The sequence below is a fragment of the Mustela putorius genome, unplaced genomic scaffold, assembly GCF_011764305.1.
Source record: "Mustela putorius furo isolate JIRA1106 unplaced genomic scaffold, ASM1176430v1.1 tig00003859_pilon_pilon_pilon, whole genome shotgun sequence".
NCBI classification, from domain to species: domain Eukaryota; kingdom Metazoa; phylum Chordata; class Mammalia; order Carnivora; family Mustelidae; genus Mustela; species Mustela putorius.
In genome coordinates, this window is record NW_025422011.1 from 13,802,926 (window position 1) to 13,823,158 (window position 20,233).

General features: G+C 34.5%; 1 protein-coding gene across 12 annotated transcripts in view; it reads left to right on the forward strand.

Annotated features, from left to right (window-relative positions):
• DCDC1 (doublecortin domain containing 1) overlaps window positions 1-20,233 on the forward strand; it is a 437,850-nt gene that overhangs the window by 74,522 nt on the left and 343,095 nt on the right. For all 12 annotated transcript variants that reach the window (XM_045066083.1, XM_045066081.1, XM_045066085.1 and 9 more), the window contains one exon: window positions 2,632-2,725. In XM_045066083.1, the coding sequence (XP_044922018.1) occupies window positions 2,632-2,725 (94 nt within the window). The remainder of the gene's footprint in view (window positions 1-2,631; window positions 2,726-20,233) is intronic.

Genomic DNA, 20,233 nt, shown 5'->3' on the forward strand with positions numbered 1-20,233 from the left:
CATTTGGGCTCCATGCTGGGTGTGGGATCTGCTTAGGATATTCTCTTTCACTCTGTTCTTCTCCCGGCTCACTCTCTATTTCTCTAAAATAAATAAATCTTAAAATAAAATAAAATATTAGAGAAAACAACTTTACAATATTAGAAACCACTGAAAGAATTTCTTGAGATTCAGACTTATGGGAAACCTTGAAATGTGGTTTATTAATTTCACTTTTTTGTACCCAAACAACCTAAGTTATTAAGGTGAACTGTGATCAGACAATATAATTGATTTTAGGACACTTGGGAAAGAATTTAAAACCCAAAGAAAGTACCTTAAGACCTAATTTATTTATTTTTATTTATTTTAATTTTTAATTAAAGTATAGTCGACATATTTGTTTCAGGTGGACAGCATAGTGATTCAACATATATATACATTACAAAATGCTTACCATGATAGCCATATGCTATCTGTCACCACACAATATTATTATAATAGTATTAACTATATATCCTATGCTGTACTTTTCATTCCTGTGGGCTTATTTTATAACTGGAAGTTTGGACCCCTTAGTTTCCTTTACCTATTTTGCCCATCTGTCCACCTCTCTCTCCTTGAGCAACCCCTAGTTCTTTCTCTATATTCATAAATGTGTTTCTCTTTGTTTTTGTTATTTGTTTGTTATTTGTTTTTTATTCTAGATTCCACATATAAGTGAAATTATAGAATTGTCTTTGTCTGACTTGTCCTGCTTAGCATAATACCCATTAGTCCACCCATGTTGTGAGGAATGGCAAGATTTCATTTTTTTATGGCTGAGTAATATTTCACTGTATATACATGCATTCTATATATATATGCTTATCCATTCATCTATTGATGGATACTCGGGTTTCTTCCGTATCTTGTATCTGTATCTTGGCTTCTGGATAATACTGCAATAAACATAGGGGTACATATATCTTTTTAAATTCATGTTTTCATTTTCCTTGGGTACATACTCAGAAGTGGAATTACTGGATTGTATGGTACTTATATTTTTAGTTTTTTGAGGAATCTGTATTGTTTTCCAATTTACATTTGCACCAGATTACATTTCCACAAATAGTGTGCAAAAGTTTTCTTTTCCCCACATCCCTGCCAGCACTTGTTATGTATTTTCTTTTTCGGTACTATTCATTCTGACTGCTCTTAGGTAATATCTCCTTGTGGTTTTGATTTGCATTTCCCTGATGATTAGTGATGTTGAGTATCTTTTCATGTGTCTATGTTCATCTATATATCTTTTGAAGAAAATATCTGTTCAGGTCTTCTGCCCATTTTAATTGGGTTATTTGGGTTCTTTGGAGTGTTCACTTGTATGAATTCTTTATATATTTTGGATATTAGCCCATTATTGGAAATACCTTTGCAAAGATCTTTTCCTGTTCAGTACATTGCCTTTTCATTTTGCTGATGGTTTCCTTCACTGTACCAAAGCTTTTTTGTTTGTTGTAGTCCCAGTTGTTTATTTTTCCTTCGTTTCCCTTACCTGAGGAGACATATCTAGAAATATTTTGCTAAAGTTAATGTCCAAGAGGTTACTGTCTCTGTTTTCTTTTGGGAGTTTTATGGCTTCAGGTCTTACATTTAGGTCTTTACTCCATTTTGAGTTTTATATTTTTGTGTATGGTATAAGATAGTGGTCCATTTTCATTCTTTTACATGTAGCTGTCCAGTTTCCCCAGTACATGTATTGAAGAGACTATGTTTCCTCCATTTTATATTTTTGCCTCCTTTGTCATAAATTGACCATCCAAGTGTGGGATTTTTCTGGGTTCTCAACTCTGTGCCATTAGTCTGTGTGTCTGTTTTTGCACCAGTACCCTGCTATTTTGGTTATTTTAGTTTTGTGATATAGCTTAATAAGAGAGTGTGATACCTCCAGCTTTGTTCTTCCCTTTCAAGGCTGCTTTGGCTCTTCCAGGTCTTCTGTGGTTCTATACAAATTTTGCGATTATTTGTTCTAGTTCTGTGAAAAATACTATTGGTATTCTCATTAGGATTATATTGAATCTATAGATTGTTTTGGGTAGTATGGGCATTTTAACATTAATTCTTCCATTCCATTGATATGGTATATCTTTCCATTTATTTGTGCTAAGACCAAATTTAAAGGTAATATGCTTTCATTGTAAATTAATGAAAAATATAGAAAATAGCAAGAATAATGTCAAAATTTCCTATAGGTCTAGCATTTATTAAATATAGTGTAACTGCTTTTTAATATTCATTGTATCTTTTTCTTTTTTTATTAAGATTTGTTTATATATTTTAGCTTATTTTTATTTTATTTATTTATTTTTAAGTAAGCTCTTCACCCAGTGTGGGGCTTGACATCATGACCCTGAGATCAAGAGTTGCATGCTCCACTGACTGAGCCAGCCGGGTCCCCTTGTTTCTGTGTTTTTAAAGTAAAATTGTGATCTAATAATTTTAACTGCTTTTTTTCTTTTCATATAATGGAAACATTTTCTAAATCATCAAATATTATTTTATGGTATAATTTTTATAGCCATTTAGTATAGAAAGGACTTTAAACGTTTATTTGATTCAGCCAGAGCTTACTGTAATAAATTACTTACAGGTTTTTCCCTCCCTGGGTAGGTTTTAGATACTTGCACAATGAGAATGAACCTAAATTCACCAGCCAGATATCTTTATGATTGGTATGGCAGAACAATTAAAGATATTTCAAAAGGTAAGTGACAAAGATTTTATAAACTCTAACATTTCAAAAGGTACTTACATAATTTTGCTTTTATTTTATATATTTAAAAAGAAAACAGCTATAATAAAAGTTTAGTTTTAACATGGATAAATATGTCATTCTTATACAAAAGGGAATTATGAAAGGGATTAATTTTGAGGAATTTTTATTTTAGCATGTGTTGGTCCATTTGGTCATCTATCACAAAAGTACATTGGCTGGGTGACTTCAACAACAATTTATTTCTTATGCATATGAAGTCCAAGTCCAAGATCAAGGCCCTGGTGGATTCATTGTCTGTTGAGGGCCCCTTTACTGATTCATAGATTGCTATCTTCTCACTTTGTACTTATTGGTAGTAAGGGCAAGAGTGCCCTCTGGGGTCTCTTGTATAAGGACACTAATTCAATTCAGGAGGGCTCTACCCTTATGATGCAATTACCTCCAAATACCATCACATTAGCTTTCAACATTTGAAATCTGGGGGGACATAAATATTCAGCCTATAGCGCAGCTCAAGTTTAGGTTTAAAAGAAATGAGTATTTTAACTTTAGTAAGCCATCACTTAATAAACAAAAGCAACTGGTAAATTTTCACAATTTAACAGGCATTTTCTATGGTATACAGCTTTCAGAAGAGAAAAGAGAAATCATACTGCTGTGTTCAGATAAAAATGTTTTTAATTGTTTTGGTTAACTTCTAGAGATTTTCAAAAGTTATGGAATGTGTTTTCAAACAATTTCATTGCATGTCTTTGTCAAAATATGAGACCTCCATTGTATTTCTAAAAGCCCTGATTTGCTAGTCTTTAAAAACAAAAATACCATGAATTCCATATTGTACTGCTATTAAATTACTAATAGTAGTAATTGCTACTATTTATTTTTTACTTTTTGAAATTTACTTTTTATTGCTTTAGTTGTAATTTCTATTACTTTAGTAGTGTTACTATTAGTACTACCAAATGTACTACTGTTATGATCCTATCACTTCCTTTAAGTCTTAACTCCATATGCCTGAAAAGGGCCAAAATATTAAGTGGCATACTTAAACTGCAAGGCTAGATCCGGAAAGCTTTAAGTTTTTTTTAGGATATGGCTATACTGAGTACCTACATTTGTTTCTAATATCCTTGCTTATACTGTATTAAAGCAAACCATTACTGACTTTATCATTCTAATACTCCAAGTGTCTACTATTATATTTTGATACTTGTTGTTATAACTCTTAAATTTTTTTCTGCCAGGGATTATATGTGTGTTTGTGAATTTAGAAAGTAAATAAATTGTTTCTTGGTCGTTTTTGTTTGTGTTAGATATGATAATTATTTTTCATTTTATTAGGAGTTTTTATCTGAAGATTTAAAAACTTCTGTAGACATACCAGTTAACTAGCTTGTTATGTACCTGTAAGGCATATGTAACACGGGGAATACTTCCTTATGGTCTTTTTTAAGGGGAGGATACAGAGGGTATCATATGGAAGTTTATTTCTTCTTTCTTGCAGTCCCCCTGATCACACTGGCCAAAATGATCTTTATGATCAACAATATTATATAATTGGGACACCGGGGTGGCTCTGTGGGTTAAGCCTCTGCCTTCAGCTCAGGTCATGATCTCAGAGTTCTGGGATCGAGCCCCACATCAGGCTCTCTGCTCAGCAGGGAGCCTGCTTTCCCCTCTCTCTCTCTGCCTGCTTCTCTGCCCACTTGTGATCTGTCTGTCAAATAAATAAATAAAATCTTTGGGAAAAAAATTATTATATAATCACTCAAACTTGCATTAACAAAATAAATAACACATTTTCTTAAGATCCTATCCAGCTTTGAATTATTTCTAGCTCACCAGGAATTAAAAAATTATATTTGAATAAACTGTTAGAATTAAAACTATAAGGAACCCTGTTAAAGGGAAAGATTTATATTTAGAAAGTTGATTTTTTCCCCTCCCAAATGCGGTATAACAAAATTACTTATCGAAACATAAAAGCTCTGACTCTGAGGTGTGATGCTTCATGGATGCTGGAGGCATTCAGATTCGTGCCTCATGCTTCACGTGTCCCAGAAGTGTGCTATTATCACATTTTAATGCATGCCTTGCCCTGTGTTTTTGCATACTTATAAAAGCTTATGCCAGCTGAAATTAGCCTATGCAACTACTAACATGTGGAAGCATAACAAGTTCACTAGACTTAACATACTCAAAAAGCTAATCCTGTTGGAGGAACTTCCAGTCTGTAGCACCCTAGTCACTTAACATTAAATTTTTGCATTTCTTTTTTCTTTGTTTGTTAGTATAATTTGTGCATCAAATGATTGAAGTCCCTAAACTTTTATATTTGATGGTCTTCTGAACTTCAGCTTAGAAAAGGTCAAGTGTTATGTGAAAGTTACCTTTTAATTTAAATAATCACTAATACTCTTATTTGATGTGTGACTCTTGTTGTTTGCTTGTTTTATGTCAGATCCAAAAATCATGTCTAATGTTAAGATCATGGCAATGACTTTTTATTTATAAAGACAGATTAGAAATATAATTGTACCAAGGACTAAAAAGTAAAAGATACACAAAATGCTTCTTCTTTAGAATCATATATACTTTGAAGGTTTTTTCCTGTGCTGTGAGAAATGAGCACAATTGACCTAACACTAAACTTTTTACTTTATCAAGTCTAGTGAAACCCTTAACAACCCATGGGTTTTGAAAATTGTTTATGTTTTTAGATTTCCAAACCATAGAAGATTTTAACAAAGAAATTCATATTGTTGTGTGTGGAAAAGTTCTTTAGTTATGGCTCCTGCAAAGATCTATTCTTTTTAAGGTAAAAGAGAACTATCCACACTGTAAAGATACCATATTCCTATATGTGGTCAACATGTTAATACAGCATTTCTGCTATAACATAATGCAAAAAATGCATTCTGCAGAATCACTCCCATCAAAATTACAAGGCAATGAAAATAATAGTGTTGAGGAAAATCATTTAAAATCTATGCATCTTAAAAACCAGAATACTAACTTAAATAATAATTATTAACTTAAGAGATCCTGTAAACAGCCTGGATAGGTATCTTAGAGTACTGTTTCAGGGAATAGTAAAGCTGCACAAAAACAGCAGAGGATGAGACAATGCAGATGGAACCAACTGGAGGGTTGAGCCAGTGGGGCTTCCTTTAAGGAAGGCACAGGAGGAAGCAAAACTCCCTCAGAGTCCTGCAAGAAACCCAGTGGTGTAGCCGAGATAAAATCTTTTTTCTTTCCTGGCGAAGAATAGAATTCTACTCCTTCTCTGTTGGCCTCCTTTGCCTAGGAAAAAGCACATATTCTCCAACCAAACTTCTGTATTGCATGGACATCCTTCTCCTATTGAGCTGTTTGGTATTACAGAAGCATGTAACAGTGGTAGCACACAGATTTGTTTAATAACATCCTCATTCCCCCTAATATTTCCTAACTTTTTGTTCTCTTGGCTTCTTTGGCTTAATTATTCCATTATGGTGAACCAGAGAAGTCACTCTCTCTCAAGGACATTAAGTCTCTTAGGACCTATTATTCCAGTAACCAAACCCTGCTCCTGAGTGGATCCTTCTAGATTCTGGTGGGTAATATGAAATGTACACTAGAAGATTCTGAAATGACTTAGAAAATAATTAAATTGGTTCCAAGGCCATGCTTTGAACACTGAATGTTCATTTCCTATTCCATTCCTCACCCCAAATTATACATAGTAGCACTGTCCAAAATAGCCATTTTCTGACACATTCTTCGGAGATTCTTTAATGCAATGAGATCAAATGGCAGGACTAACGTATTTCAATCACAAAATTCCAAAAACATACTCTGAACTTGAATCTTAACTCTCGTCCATTATGGAGTTTTTGTGAAGAAATTAAAGTCAAAATTCCGAAGAAATGAAAATCCCAAGTTTTTACATTTACACAGAAGTGAATTCCAAAATCAACTAATTTACCTCTGTGAGTTAAAATCCAAAAATAGTTCCAACTCCTCAAGTTGAAATTCAAAGAAATTAAAAGTCCTTAATTTTTATTCTTCCCTGTGTCAGCCAGATGACTTGTGGATGCCTAGTTTGAACTAGAATTCCTCCAGCAACTACCTTCTGGGCTCCTGCCATGGGTGTCATCCCTTAGGACCTGAGAAGTTGAATTAAGTCGACACCAACTTTCTCATGCACCCTAATTCTAATTCTGGTGGCAAAACATCCTTCTTGCCTCAGGAGCAATACTTTCAATCCTGACTCATAACGGCTGCTGTCATGGCCTCTGTCTATGGAATCATTTAAGCTAAAAAACCCTACTTTGTGAACACAGCTTCCTCCTCATCTTCATATCAGTTCCCATCAGAGAGTAACTTTGCTCCATGGTTTTCTGATTTGAAGTGGCTGTTTATGTTTCTGACCCTCATGGTCTTAGTATTCAGGAGGACTAGCACAATGTCATTTCCTCCTGTAGACAGGGTCTTTGCTCAGTTTTTGGATGCTTCTGGTCTTAACATTTCTGTCATCTCTTTCTACAGCATTTAGGGATTTGTCTCTACTGTATTCCAATTCCTTTCAGAAAGTTTCCCTTCTCTAACAGGCACCGGCTGTATTGCTTGCTGCAGTGGACTTCTTTCTTTTCTTTTACTTTCCCTTTGCTATTTGTTTCATTCTTGTGTTTTTCTAACATATTCCTGTAGATATTTTTCTTGCAGCGCGTCTCATAGTGAGAGATATGAAGTCAATAAGCTCCAAGTTTGTCAATATCATCCTTTGTTCAAACCAGTCCTACCCATTTTCACCTCCCTGAGTTAAATAATCCTACCCAGGATGTATTTTCCCACAGTCTAACATCGAATTTTGATCTGACTCCTTGATCTATTATTGCTGTGTCTGGATCTTCTGTAATATAATTTATCTTCTCTTTGCATAATTTATCTTCTCTTTGCCTTTTCTTAATCTTAGACCCAGAAATTTGGGTTATTCCCTAAATACTTTTTTTGAGTATTTGATATTAATCTTCCTAGTATTCCCCTTTGCAGTTTATTCAGATTTCATGAGCACTCTTTGGATAGTTGTCTCATCCTTAAAAGAGATTCTCCAATTGCTCTTTCTATTAATTTATCTGTAACATAAGTGTTACCTCTTCACAGTATTTGTGGATTCTTCCTCCTTTGGGGGATTGCTCTGACTCTACTCTCCAAGATCTTTATTTCTCTGGTTGGTTTCACTGGGTTCCAGTTAACTGTTTGTGATTTGTAACAATTACAGTATTTCCCCCTTTTATAATAACATCTTTAAGAGTAGTCAGACTTGGATACCCTCATATCTGGCCTTCAGGATTTTAGTTCCTCTTTGTCTTATCTGCTAAAAATGCATGTTCTGGTGCACCTGGTTGACTCAGGTGGTTAAGCTTCAAAGTCATGATTTAGGCTGGGGTCATGGTCTCAACGTCATGGGGTCTAGTCTCAGGGTTGGGATGAATGTCCTAAGTGGAGTCTGTTTGAGATTCTGCTTGAGATTCTGTCTGCCCTAACCCCCTCTTGCACTCACTGTCTCTCTTTCAGTTAAATAAATAAAATAAAAATGTGTGTTTGAATCAGATAGTTACCTTTATTCTAGGAGATCTCTTTCTTCTTCCAGCTAAATAACCCTATCTTCTTTTATTTATTTTCATGCATATACTGCTTTATTCTGATCATAAGATTGAAGCATATTTTAAAGCCATTTTAGGGACACCTCACTGGCTCAAAAGGTAGATCACGTGACCCTGGATCTCAGGGTCATGAGTTTAAGTCCCATGGTGGGAAGCCTACTTGAGACCAGTTTACTTTTTCCTCCATTTCTTTAGCAAATCTGTTTCCTAGATGTGTATTACTTTCTTCCAGTTTTTTCTCTAACTTAACTGAAGAAGATGAAGTATTCTTTTTACAACAAATCTACCACCTTTCTGTAGATGAAACCATAACTTGAGTTTCTGAAATTTAGAACATAAATATTCATAATTTATCAGAATATGTTTTCCCAAGTCAATCAATGACAAGTAAAGCAGTATCACATCCCCTGCCTTTCCCCTCACCCAGATCATTATATAATCTACAATTGCATGACTATTTCTATTAGACATCAGATCATTGACCTAAATTGATCTTAAAGACAAATAGAGCCCCTTAGGTTTTGTTCACAATTTGCTTTAAGCCACTTCTTCCTTATCCTGTACTTGTACTGCTGATTTTATAGGCATACATTGATTCCTCTGAAATTTCTATTTACCAGGTTTTTATTTTAATAGTAGTAGTAGTTTAGCCTTACAAGATCTTTCAGATACTTAATCTGTCACTCAGGGATTAACAGTTTCTTTCATCTTTGCTTTCCCTTATAAATGTGGCCTGAATACCAATTTTATCACTAAGTTATTGATAAAAATATATTTTTAAATGTTGACTATGCCATGACTAGGGACAGAGATCTCTAGAATGTTAATAAAGTTCCTGCCTCAGATTTATAGTCATCTTCCATGGATATGACTGTTCATGTAGCTATGAATCTACGAGCTCACCTATCTCCAACTTAGATTGTATCACTCTAGTAACACTATCTTTAGGAATGATTTTATGGGGTGACTGTCTGACTCGGTAGAGCATGTGACTCTTGATCTCGGAGTTGTAAGTTCAAGCCCCATGTTGGGTATAGCGATTACTTAAAAATAAAATCTTAAGGGTGCCTGGCTGGCTCAGTCATTAAGTGGCTGCCTTCAGCTTGGGTCATGATCCCAGGGTTCTGGGATCGAGCCCTGCTTCAGGCTCCCTGCTCCATGAGGGGCCTGCTTCTCCCTCTTCCACTCCCCCTACTTGTGTTCTTCCCTTGCTGTGTCTCTCTCTGTCAAATAAATCTTTAAAAAAATTTTTTTTTATAGATTTTATTTATTTATTTGACACACAGAGAGAGATCACAAGTAGGCAGAGAGAGAGAGAGAGAGAGAGAGAGAAGCAGGTTTCCCGCCAAGCAGAGAGCCTGATGCAGGGCTTGATTCCAGGACCCTGACATCATGACCTTAGCCGAAGGCTGAGGCTTAACCCACTGAGCCACCCAGGCATCCCTTAAAAAAATCTTCAAAAAAGTAAGTGATTTTATCTTATCATAACTTTTCATACTAAACCCATGCTTAAATCTTTATCATGGCCTAAAGGACCTTTATGATTTGGCCCCTATCCAGTTTCTCCTTATTCACTTAGTACTACTGGCTCCTTTCATCTCTTCACTCAAGTCATCTTATTTTTTCATTTCTGTTCCTCAAACATTTTATTCTTCTTCAAGCCCTGGTACCTCACCGGATAATGTTTTCCCTACTTGGATTCTCTCTCACCCTAACCATCTTGCAAGCTATTGCCTACTCATCTTAAAGGTCTTATTTTAAATATTTCTTTTTCTGAAATGATTTCCTGACATTGCCTTGCTCCTATGCTCCTTTCCTCCCTTGTCTAGGACAGGTATCTTTGTTATACTAATGGCACCCTGTATATACTAATTGCTTAAATTATAATTCACAAAACTGCACTGGGAATTATTTATTTAATATCTGTCTGTCCTCTAGATTCTAAGCTCCATGAGGACAGAGATTTTGTAGTCTTGTCTGTATTCCCATGTTTAACTCAGGACTAAATCATAAAATAGTATAAAAATTGGGGATGCTGCCCTTATCTAGAAACATTGTAATTAGATGCCCTCCCTTTTCTTCCAGATTTTATTTATTTATTTTAGAGAGAGAGGGAGCATTCACTAGCTGGGGTAGGGGCAGATGGAGGGAAGAGAGAGAACCCCAAGCAGAGTCCACACCAAGGGTGGAGCCCCACACGGGGCTTGATCTTATGACTCTCACCAACAGAGCTGAAATCAAGAGTCAGATGCTCAATTGAGCTACCCAGGTGCCCCCATAGATGCCTTTTGATGTGAGTGGGAAATTCAGGACACTGAGAAGGTATCTAGTCAAATGCTTCCCTCTCTCTTTATGCCCTAAAAATGCCTAGTACTGCTCTTTTATTGCTATCACTACTGCTTCTGTTCTGCTAAATGTGGAACTGCAATGGTCCAGATAATTTGGGCTTTGTAAGTGGTATTGCTTTTTTAGCTAAGAATAAGTCAAGACCCATAAGGGACAACTGTGTGTGTGTGTGTGTGTGTGTCTTCATTCTGATTCCTTTTATTACTTTCTCCAGGAAAGAAATTTGGGATCCAAGGCAGTATCCATTCATAACTTTCTCTTACCTTGTTTTGGATGCTAAGTGACATATTTCTCTATCACTTTTTGAAAGATTTTTAGTTTATTTTTATTTGAGAGAGAGAGAGAGCCCACAAATTGGGAGGCAGGAGCAGAGGGAGAAGCAGACTCCCCACTGAGCGGGGAGCCCGACATGGGGCTCGATCCCAGGTCCCTGGGATTATGACCTGTACCAAAGGCAGACACTTGATAGACTGAGCCACCCAGGCACTCACTTTTATTTTTTATTTTCTTTCTTTATTAATTATTTTTATTAACATATAATGTATTATTTGCCCCAGGGGTACGGGTCTGTGAATCATCAGGCTTACACATTTCACAGCACTCACCATATCACATACCCTCCCCGATGTCCATAACCTAACCACCCTCTCCACAAGCACAAAATCAGAACTTTCTCTATCATTTTCAAATAGAAACATCAAAGGAGAGCAATCATGAATTCTAAGTAGAAAACCTAAACAGGAGGTTTGCAGACATTGTATGTTCTCTTACCTTGTTGCAGATATAACCATTTATCTGGGAAGAGACATACAGATTTAGCAGTAGGTCCTTGCTTAAGAATAATAGATGGTAGCTATAGTCTATTAGGATCTATTTCCCACTGGAATAAATAATAGTGATATGCTGTTGTTAGAGATGTCAAACCCCATGTAAGGAATTTCCCCAAGAGTCTCCCTGTTTACCCCAATAAACGTCCTCTCTGTTCCTTAAATATTTATTTAATATATGAGTTTATTTACTATATGAGTTACTCCATATGGGTCCTAGTGATTAATGTTTATTTTTCCAAGAGTTCACAAACCATTCATCTTAAAATCTCTTCCAAAACTTTTTAGGGAATTAAGATCAAACTTATGGGTACAATAACTTCTTTATATTAAAAAAATATTTTATGTATTTATTTGAGAGAGAGCGAGAGAGAGAGAGACAGAGAGCGAGCAAGTGCACAAGCAGGGGAGAGGGACAAAGAGAAACAGAGTGTGTGTTAAGTAGGGAGCCTCACATGGGGCTCAATCCCAACACTCCAGGATCATGACCTGAACCAAAGGCAGATGCTTAACTGACTGAGCCACCCAAGCAGCCCTGATTTCTTTAAAATTAACTACATTTGCCCCTTTCCAATCCTTGGGTCCCAGTACTATTTACCTTTATTTCTTATATTTTATAAAATGCAAAACTCGGACCTTTTGCTGAAGAGGGATGCCAAATGCTGGTGGTTATGAATCAACCCTTAAATCTCTCTAGGCTTCTTTGGACTATACAAAGGCAGCCAGTTAAAAGCCCTTTTGTGTAGGAAAGATGTCTCTCAGGAGAAGTCTTCGATTTCCCTTAAGACTGTGCACCCTGTGACTTTGCCTTGGTTCCAAGGCGCCTTATAGATGTCCCTCAGTGACTTCCAGTGACCTCAAGGCATCAGAGTTGGGTTGAACAAAAACAGAAAGTAATCACTGATTTAAATTTCTACTATTGATCCATAGAGAATATTAAGAATTTTTAAAAGCTTGATTTTAAAAAAAGAAGGGTTTTTTTCTGGTGGCAGTTGGAGAACTCCTATTATAATTGGATCACTGTCATCTTTTATTAAATGTATGAATGCCGAATTGTGTGATATTAACATCCACAAAGCAGTCTAATCTGCTCAGAGACACTTTAATATCTCTCAGAAATTCCCTTTTGAAGTCTTTAAAACATAGACTCTCTTTTCTATTCATGAAGATATGATCATCACTTCTAGGTTTCGTTGGGCTAAACTTGCTTCAGTATTTATGTAATGTTTTAGCCAAGTCCTTGTTCTTTCTATCTTCTCCTGGAGTTTGTCTTTCTTTATAGCTTCTGCTTTTTATTTCTTATTCTCAGTCTTTGAACCAGAGATCTTACCCTTACTTTAATGATGTTCCAATGATCCTAGAGGTTTATTATTAAAAACTTAAGTATAATTACCAGTGAAAACAAATAGCTTAATTATTACTGTTTAATCTTTTTAAAACAGAGCTCTCCATGTAAAAGAACATGACTCAGTATAGAGAGGTTTTCTTCCCCATAAAGTTTTCAGAAGAGATGGGATAGTAGACAAACTATGTAAAAATACTAACTATAGAGGATTCTACTTTTGTGAAATAAACATTGAGAAATGAATATCAAAAGGGAGCTCTCCATTTTAATTGCTTAAACTATTAAGACCTTTTAGTTTGTCACATTAAAAAGTATAAATTTTTCATATATATAAATTTTTCACAATATATATATATATCCTGATTCAAATATATAAAATATTTGAATGTAATATATTGATCAAGCATTTGCATCTAAGGAGACCAAAATAGCTTTACCCACATTAAATGATACCTAAGGCAGTTTAAATTAGGTTGTGTATGACAAGTATTATTATTATTCCTGCTTTCAGACTTAAGAAAAAAAGAAAAAAATTAACAAGAAAAAGGAAAAAGAATCCAGCTACATTTTTTTTTAGATTTATATTACTTGTTACTTTATAATGTAACAGTAGAATTTTGAAACATTTTTGGGTGCCTGGCTGGAGCATGAGACTCTGGTGGAGACTTTGGTGGAGCATGAGACTCTTGACGTTGGAGTTGTAAGTTTGAGCCCCACTTTGGGTATAGGGATTACTTAAAAATAAAATCTTTAAAAAAAGGGAAATATTTTACAGTTAGCTTGCTTTTGATGTTACTTATACATATAATGCTTTGTATATTTGATTTTGTTCCTAAGTTTTAGGATGTTTTCTGTTTCATCTTTTCCTATGGGGTCAAAAATTAAGTGGTGCCTCAGTTACCACCATTTGGATTAAGCTTTTCTCAGTAGTAATAAAAATAAAAAATAATAATGCAAAAAAAAAGGATCAGTTGTTAAGCAAACAATTATATACTGACATTTCTAAAGGTCTTTAGTTCTAGTTTTTGTTTGTTTTATTTATTAAGTTCCATGTATTGTATTTTCCAAAACTAATTCTAAGATAAGACCTTACATTTTTGTATAGAGCTTTTTAGTTTGAGAAGACCGGCCATATATATTCAATTACTATATTGATATAGTCCATGAGCACATAAAATAGATTAGATAATGTTAATTCTCAGTATTTAAGTAGCCATAAAGTTGTACATGTATCAGTTCAATTATTTTACGTTATTATTAAATACCAAATATTTAAGAGGCCCAAGGAACTGAATTCACAAAACACTTTTATTTTCAAAGACACACACACTATTATTTTTGTTGAGGGGGAAGGCAAGGCACAATAGAATTCCCAGCTTATTTCTACTTGTATAAATCAAGTTATTTAAATAAATGAATTGTGTATGCTGACCTGTTCTTCCAATGTGCTACTGGGATGTATGAAAAAAAGATGTGCATGGTGGTGGAAGTAGAAAGAGGCATAAAGCGTATTGGAAAACTACCAAATGTCCCCTGCAAATGGGCCCTATTCAGAATCAGTAAGCGTATGATGAGTGAAGTGGTTTTGAATATCGCCTTTAGATTCCATGCTGTTACAAGGCCAGCCCTGAACATGGCAACTCTTATTTCCACACACAGTACCTCTTCACTCTCAATTTAACCCCAAAATCTGATGAACCCATTACTCCATACTTGATTTCATGGAACAAGGAGTAGATATAGTTACAAATGATCAATCACAAGCCGTGAACCAAAGCAGCAAGGCATTAACAATTCACACCATTTCGGTCCACTTGCTCGAGCAGAAGATGTGCCAGCATATTTAATGCACAGCTACTTCGTTCAGTTTAAGAAAAGACATGACTCAGGATGCATTTTCAAAACAGAGGAGACCTAAGATTTCCTACTTTCTAAGCCCCAATGTCAATGTTCACCCACATATCAGCAATTAAAATAACCAGGTGTTCTGCAAAGGTCACAATGTCTAAATTAAATTTTACTCAGGTAAAAACAATATGACCTATGAAATTCTTCCCCCCAATGCATCCCTATTCTGTTTGATCCTATCATACAAATCAATGTCTCTTAGAGCAGTATTATAACACTGTAGACCCCACAGGCAATATGCCGTCAGTTTAATAGGATCACTGAAAAACTAAAGCAGCTGTGAAAGATTGCTCTAAGTATAGCAATCGTGTACTTGTCATTTTGTTCAGTGGAGGAAAAATCCAAATTTGGGTAGGCATTGGTATTTAAGAAAATGCCTGCTAAATCTTTTCACATAAGTACCTTAGGGACAGTAACATTTGACATATAGCACATAAACAAAAGTACACAGCAGCTGTTAGTTTAGTTTTGTTTGAATAAAAATATACTGATAGAAATCAAGCAATACTGGAGACAGTATGCTTTACCTCATTCAATCTTCCCAGCAGACTATGCTTTTGAGTGGCATCTGCTGGTTGTTCAGGGACCGCGAGCTTTCCAACTATGGATAAAGAGCATTAAAAAACACACATACCTTGGCACTAACTCATACTACCTCCAGGCATACTTCCTGGATGGGAAGTAGTCAAGTCTTAGTATCTTTAAAGAGCTCACTTTGTTTCCTCCAAAAAAGACTTTTTAGGTAAACTTTGTTTAAAAATAAATTCCAACTGAATGGGAGAATTTCCAAATGATGTCCTGCTAAACAATAATTGAGTATTTTTGAGACTGAGATCTGAAACTTGCTGCCAGAGAACATGTAGAAGTTTCTTTATAGGTAATTATGCTCTGGACAGTGCTCTTTTTTCCCACAGTCTTATGTACTCAGACTGAAATGTGAAGATTACTGTATTATGTAAATTACGACTCAGGATATTTAATTGGCATGAATTTTAATTTTTAATTCACAGTAGGTTATTAAAGCCTTTGATTATTTCCAGTGCATTTTGAAAACATATTAATTTAAAAAAATCCTCTTTTTAGCTTTCCATAGCAGATTCAAACGAGTAAGCAAAGTATCTCTTTTAATGTAAGATGTTACTTTTGGAAAAAGACTTATATTCTCTAGGTATAGAATTTGACAGGCACTCCAGTCTATTTCTACTTGGAAAGTTCCATTAGCTTTGTGGTTTCTTTTTAGGGAGATATTTGCCTCCTTATCAAAAATTCTTGTACTGCTCCCATCATGAATCCAAATCAGTTCAAACTTCTTATTAGTAATGAAGTGCTTGAAGGCTGAACAGCTTCCTTTTTTATGAATAGCTTTTGAACTTATTGTCTTTGGTGTTCTTAGAGGGTATCATTTTTTTAGTATTTACAGTGGCTATTTTGACCTTAACCTAGTATTTTTGCTTTGTTACATAGGTTTTATTTTGTGCCTTTTCCTATAGTAGCATGATTTATGACAGGGTAGGATAGAGCACATGAGGATTTTCCAAGACTTTTTAAGTACCCACCTCTGGCCTTCTGGCTTGTTAATGCTTCATTGCCAAATTGTATCATTTTCTTTTATAATTTCCTTCTTAGTTTTTAAGATCTTTTATAAGGAGAATTAAGACAAAACAGTTGTACATATTCTAAATGTGCTTCAAAATTCTAGCCTATAAATAATTATTAAATTTTGATCAAATTTTCATTTGATCACAGAAAGTTACAGATTCTAAGTGTGCATAGTCTTTGTGCATAAGTTGAACTCATGGTCTTAAAATTTGCCTAAAAGACTGTCTGCAGCTTATCCAAAGTACTTTTAATTTGTCTGGTAGACATTTATTGAGCACTGCTTTTACAAACCAAAACCCACTATGGTCTCAAAACCTTAAAGCATTTGTGATTTACTGGAGGATGGAAATGGGTGTGGAAAAGATAAGAATTAATTCAAATCAGTAAAGGGGAAATAAAATTACAAACAATGCTCTGGGAAGCATAGAAGGGGAACAGCTCCATTCTGTCTGAGTAACATGGGATATTTTGCCACAGAACATAACATTTGATACAAACCTTGAAGGACAAGAATATATTCGGAGATGGAAAAAAGGAGAAACAAATGCAAGGAAATGGAACAGCATGAGTGAGAAAAGTATCTATTGATAGTTATGAATCTGATATAGCTATTACTTTCAATCATAAGATCTGTTTACCCATGATACTCAATACTAACTCTACCCGGGAAATTACTCCTTTCAGTTAAATGATCTATTTACTCAGCATCCTCAGTCCTCAGTCCAAACGCGTTGAAACTATTGGGTTCATTTAAAGTTACCCTGTAGTCATAACTTGAGAATAAACAAAATGGATAAAAAGCTATTCTCCAGTGGTGGTAATGATCCCAATGGAATGATCACATTGGACTCATCTATGTATATTGATAAATTTAATGAATGAGTAATTTCCAAACCACTTATCTAATAAAAATTTTGAGGCCCTATTTAATGAAAATACTGAAATTACAGAAAAGCAAAGCTCTGGTTGCTATTATGTAAATAAGAGCAAATAGGTAGAACACCTGTAATAAAGGCCTCAAACTTCAGAAGAAATGCTATGTGTACCTGTGCACACCAGTTTTAAAGGAATGTAGAATTATAGGAGCCAGCTAACCTTACTGAGTGAGGCAATATCTCTGAGTAGCAGTTTAAAGGAGAAACTCGTGGTTTATCCACGAAATAATACCCTGGTGTTCATTCACTGGGAAAGAAATTTTTTTTTTTCTTTGAGTGACTCTCATGGGCCTTGTTAGCTCATAGCAACATCTAGGTTTATGCTCTTTCCATGGTTAAAAAGTGTCTATTGTCCTTTCTAAATAATTGCCTTTGGTTTTTGCACATCTTTATGCAATAATCTTTAATGCACTTAGCTCCAGAAACAGAGTAAAAAAGAACTCTACATAAAAGAAAAAGGTTTGTTAAGGACACTTATGAATTGTCTTGGGTATAGAACATTACAAATATCCACTAAAATGCTTAAAAAGTAATTCATACTCATGTTAAAAATCTACGGTTGGGGTTGAAAAGTCAATTGACTTATTTTTAACCAATTATTCTATTATATTTCAAAACTGTCATTTTAAGTCAATCCTTTTAATGGAGTGTTCTCTAATTGTAACTGATTAATAAATTTTATTTTTTAAAATATATTAGACTTATTTATACTTCCTTTCGAAGTATTTAGGGCGTATCATTTTCTTCTGTTTTCTGTACCTTCCTAGTTAGTGGAAACATTGTTTGTTCTTGGAGTGTGCTTTGTCTTCCTTTTCAAGAAGATCATCAAAGTTACTAGTTTGCAGCTCCCAAAAAGAAAAGAGCCTTCTAATCCCTGATTCAGAGGCTAACCTTTATTAGCGCTCTTGTGGTTATAATGAGGACCCTGCTTCCAGCAGGGAGATTCTAGAATACTGAACAGATTATTCAACAAGTTCAGAGCAGATTCTGAGGTCCCTTATAAAACCTGCTTGTGAATACTGCTTTCTTTGCTTTGCTATTTCTGGTTTCCATAGTATTCCTAATTACATAAATCATGTGGAGCATGGGAGCTATTTTCCATCCTATATCAGTTCTGACACTGCTTGCATTTTGATATAATTTGTATTTTTTCCTAAGCTATATATAAGTTTTTTTTCTTAAATTCTTATTTAAGGGGACATAAGCTCTGCAAAAAGTAGAACTTGTATTAGAAGATCTATGAAATCATACCTTGGAATTCCTTAGACTGAAATAAAGAATTTGAAAGTTACTTTGTGGCAAGCAAGGATGAATAAGGTTATAAAACTAGAGAATCTGAGAATGTGTTCTCAGGTTTAAATTCAAGATTAAATTTAGGATGTAGATCATTCAAGTTTATTACCCACTTCCCAATTTACTTAAAATTATTTCAACTTAATAGCTATTTATGTAATGCCTTTCCATGTTCAAAAACTGTAATAGGTTCAATGAGTGTACCAAATTAAAAGTTTACAAATTAAAACCCAATACACAGTAATGTATGAATGTTACAGCAGTTAAGTAAAAGCACTGATGATTCTTAAGCTAGTTTTCTTTAGGAAAAATTAAAATCAAGATTGGTTTATATCATACTTTTTTAAAAGATTGAAGAGTTACAATTCTAAAAATAAGTTTTTTTCTTTTTCTTTCTTTTATAGTATATGTGATCTTATATTTTAAAAAGTTTGTGGTATTTGTTATGATAAAACTTAGTAGAGAGAAGTAATTGCTCCAATATAAACATGGTTTTGTTATGAGAATTTTAGAAATTAATTTCTGAGGCTGGATGAATGAATTTCACGAACACATCTAAAGATGTCTAAGTAGTCATTGGGTCATAATTTTCTTTTAACTTTATAGGAGATTCAGAGAAGCTTAAGTTCTATTTCTAACTTTCTCCTTAGTGTTGAATATATTAGAAAGAATTTAAATTGTGCTATGGTAGAGAGTTACAGAACTTAGTGCCATAAAATGCATAACTTTTTTACTAGGAGCAAAATTCAGCAGAATACCAGTAGTAAAGGCCATTTGCATAACTCAGCCGCTCAGCAGCTCAGCTGAAGCTAATTGTAATTCAATTTCCAGATTGCTACGCTAGGCCTCTCTGCATAAAATATGCCACATATAACATAACCAATGGCATGGAGCTAGGAGCTATTTTCTTTGCTGGTGATCTATTTAATTTCTTTTCTATTAGAAATATGTATCAGAATCAGGTAGCCAAGCCATATAGTTATTTTGTATGTTTATATTGTGTCACACGTGTATACTTAAGACCAAGTTAAAAAATGAAATCCTTTCATTTTCCCGGGTTCCCAAATGTGCCTAAGATTTCTTTTTATTTTTCATTTCTGGCATTTCTGAGGGAAATTAAATCTTAAAAAAATGATAGCTAGCTGCCATGTTATTTGACTATTTTACACTAGAAAGACTTTATAAGCTAATCGTGTGAAAAAGTGTATAAACATGTCTGTCAAGTCCAGTATAGATGTTGCAATACAGGCCAACAAGTAAATATCTTCTAAATGTTTACAAAACGGGTGCTGAAATAACATTCCTAAATCTTTAGCTTATATCTCAAAACTTAAAAACAAAAAGGTGCGATAAAATGCTTGCTTAAGATTCCCTTTATTTTTAAACAACGGTACCACCCTGTTTTTATGGGTTATTTAAGCAATGGCAGTGAAAAGACTTGAATAGGATGGCTTATAAAGGTGTGGATTATATTTTATGAATAATTTCCAGATGTGATATTTTAGATATATAGACTCCTCTATGGGAAGCTATATACAGAAACAACATGGATCTTACAATTTTATCAGGACAATGCAAGTAGATTTCAGCAAGGT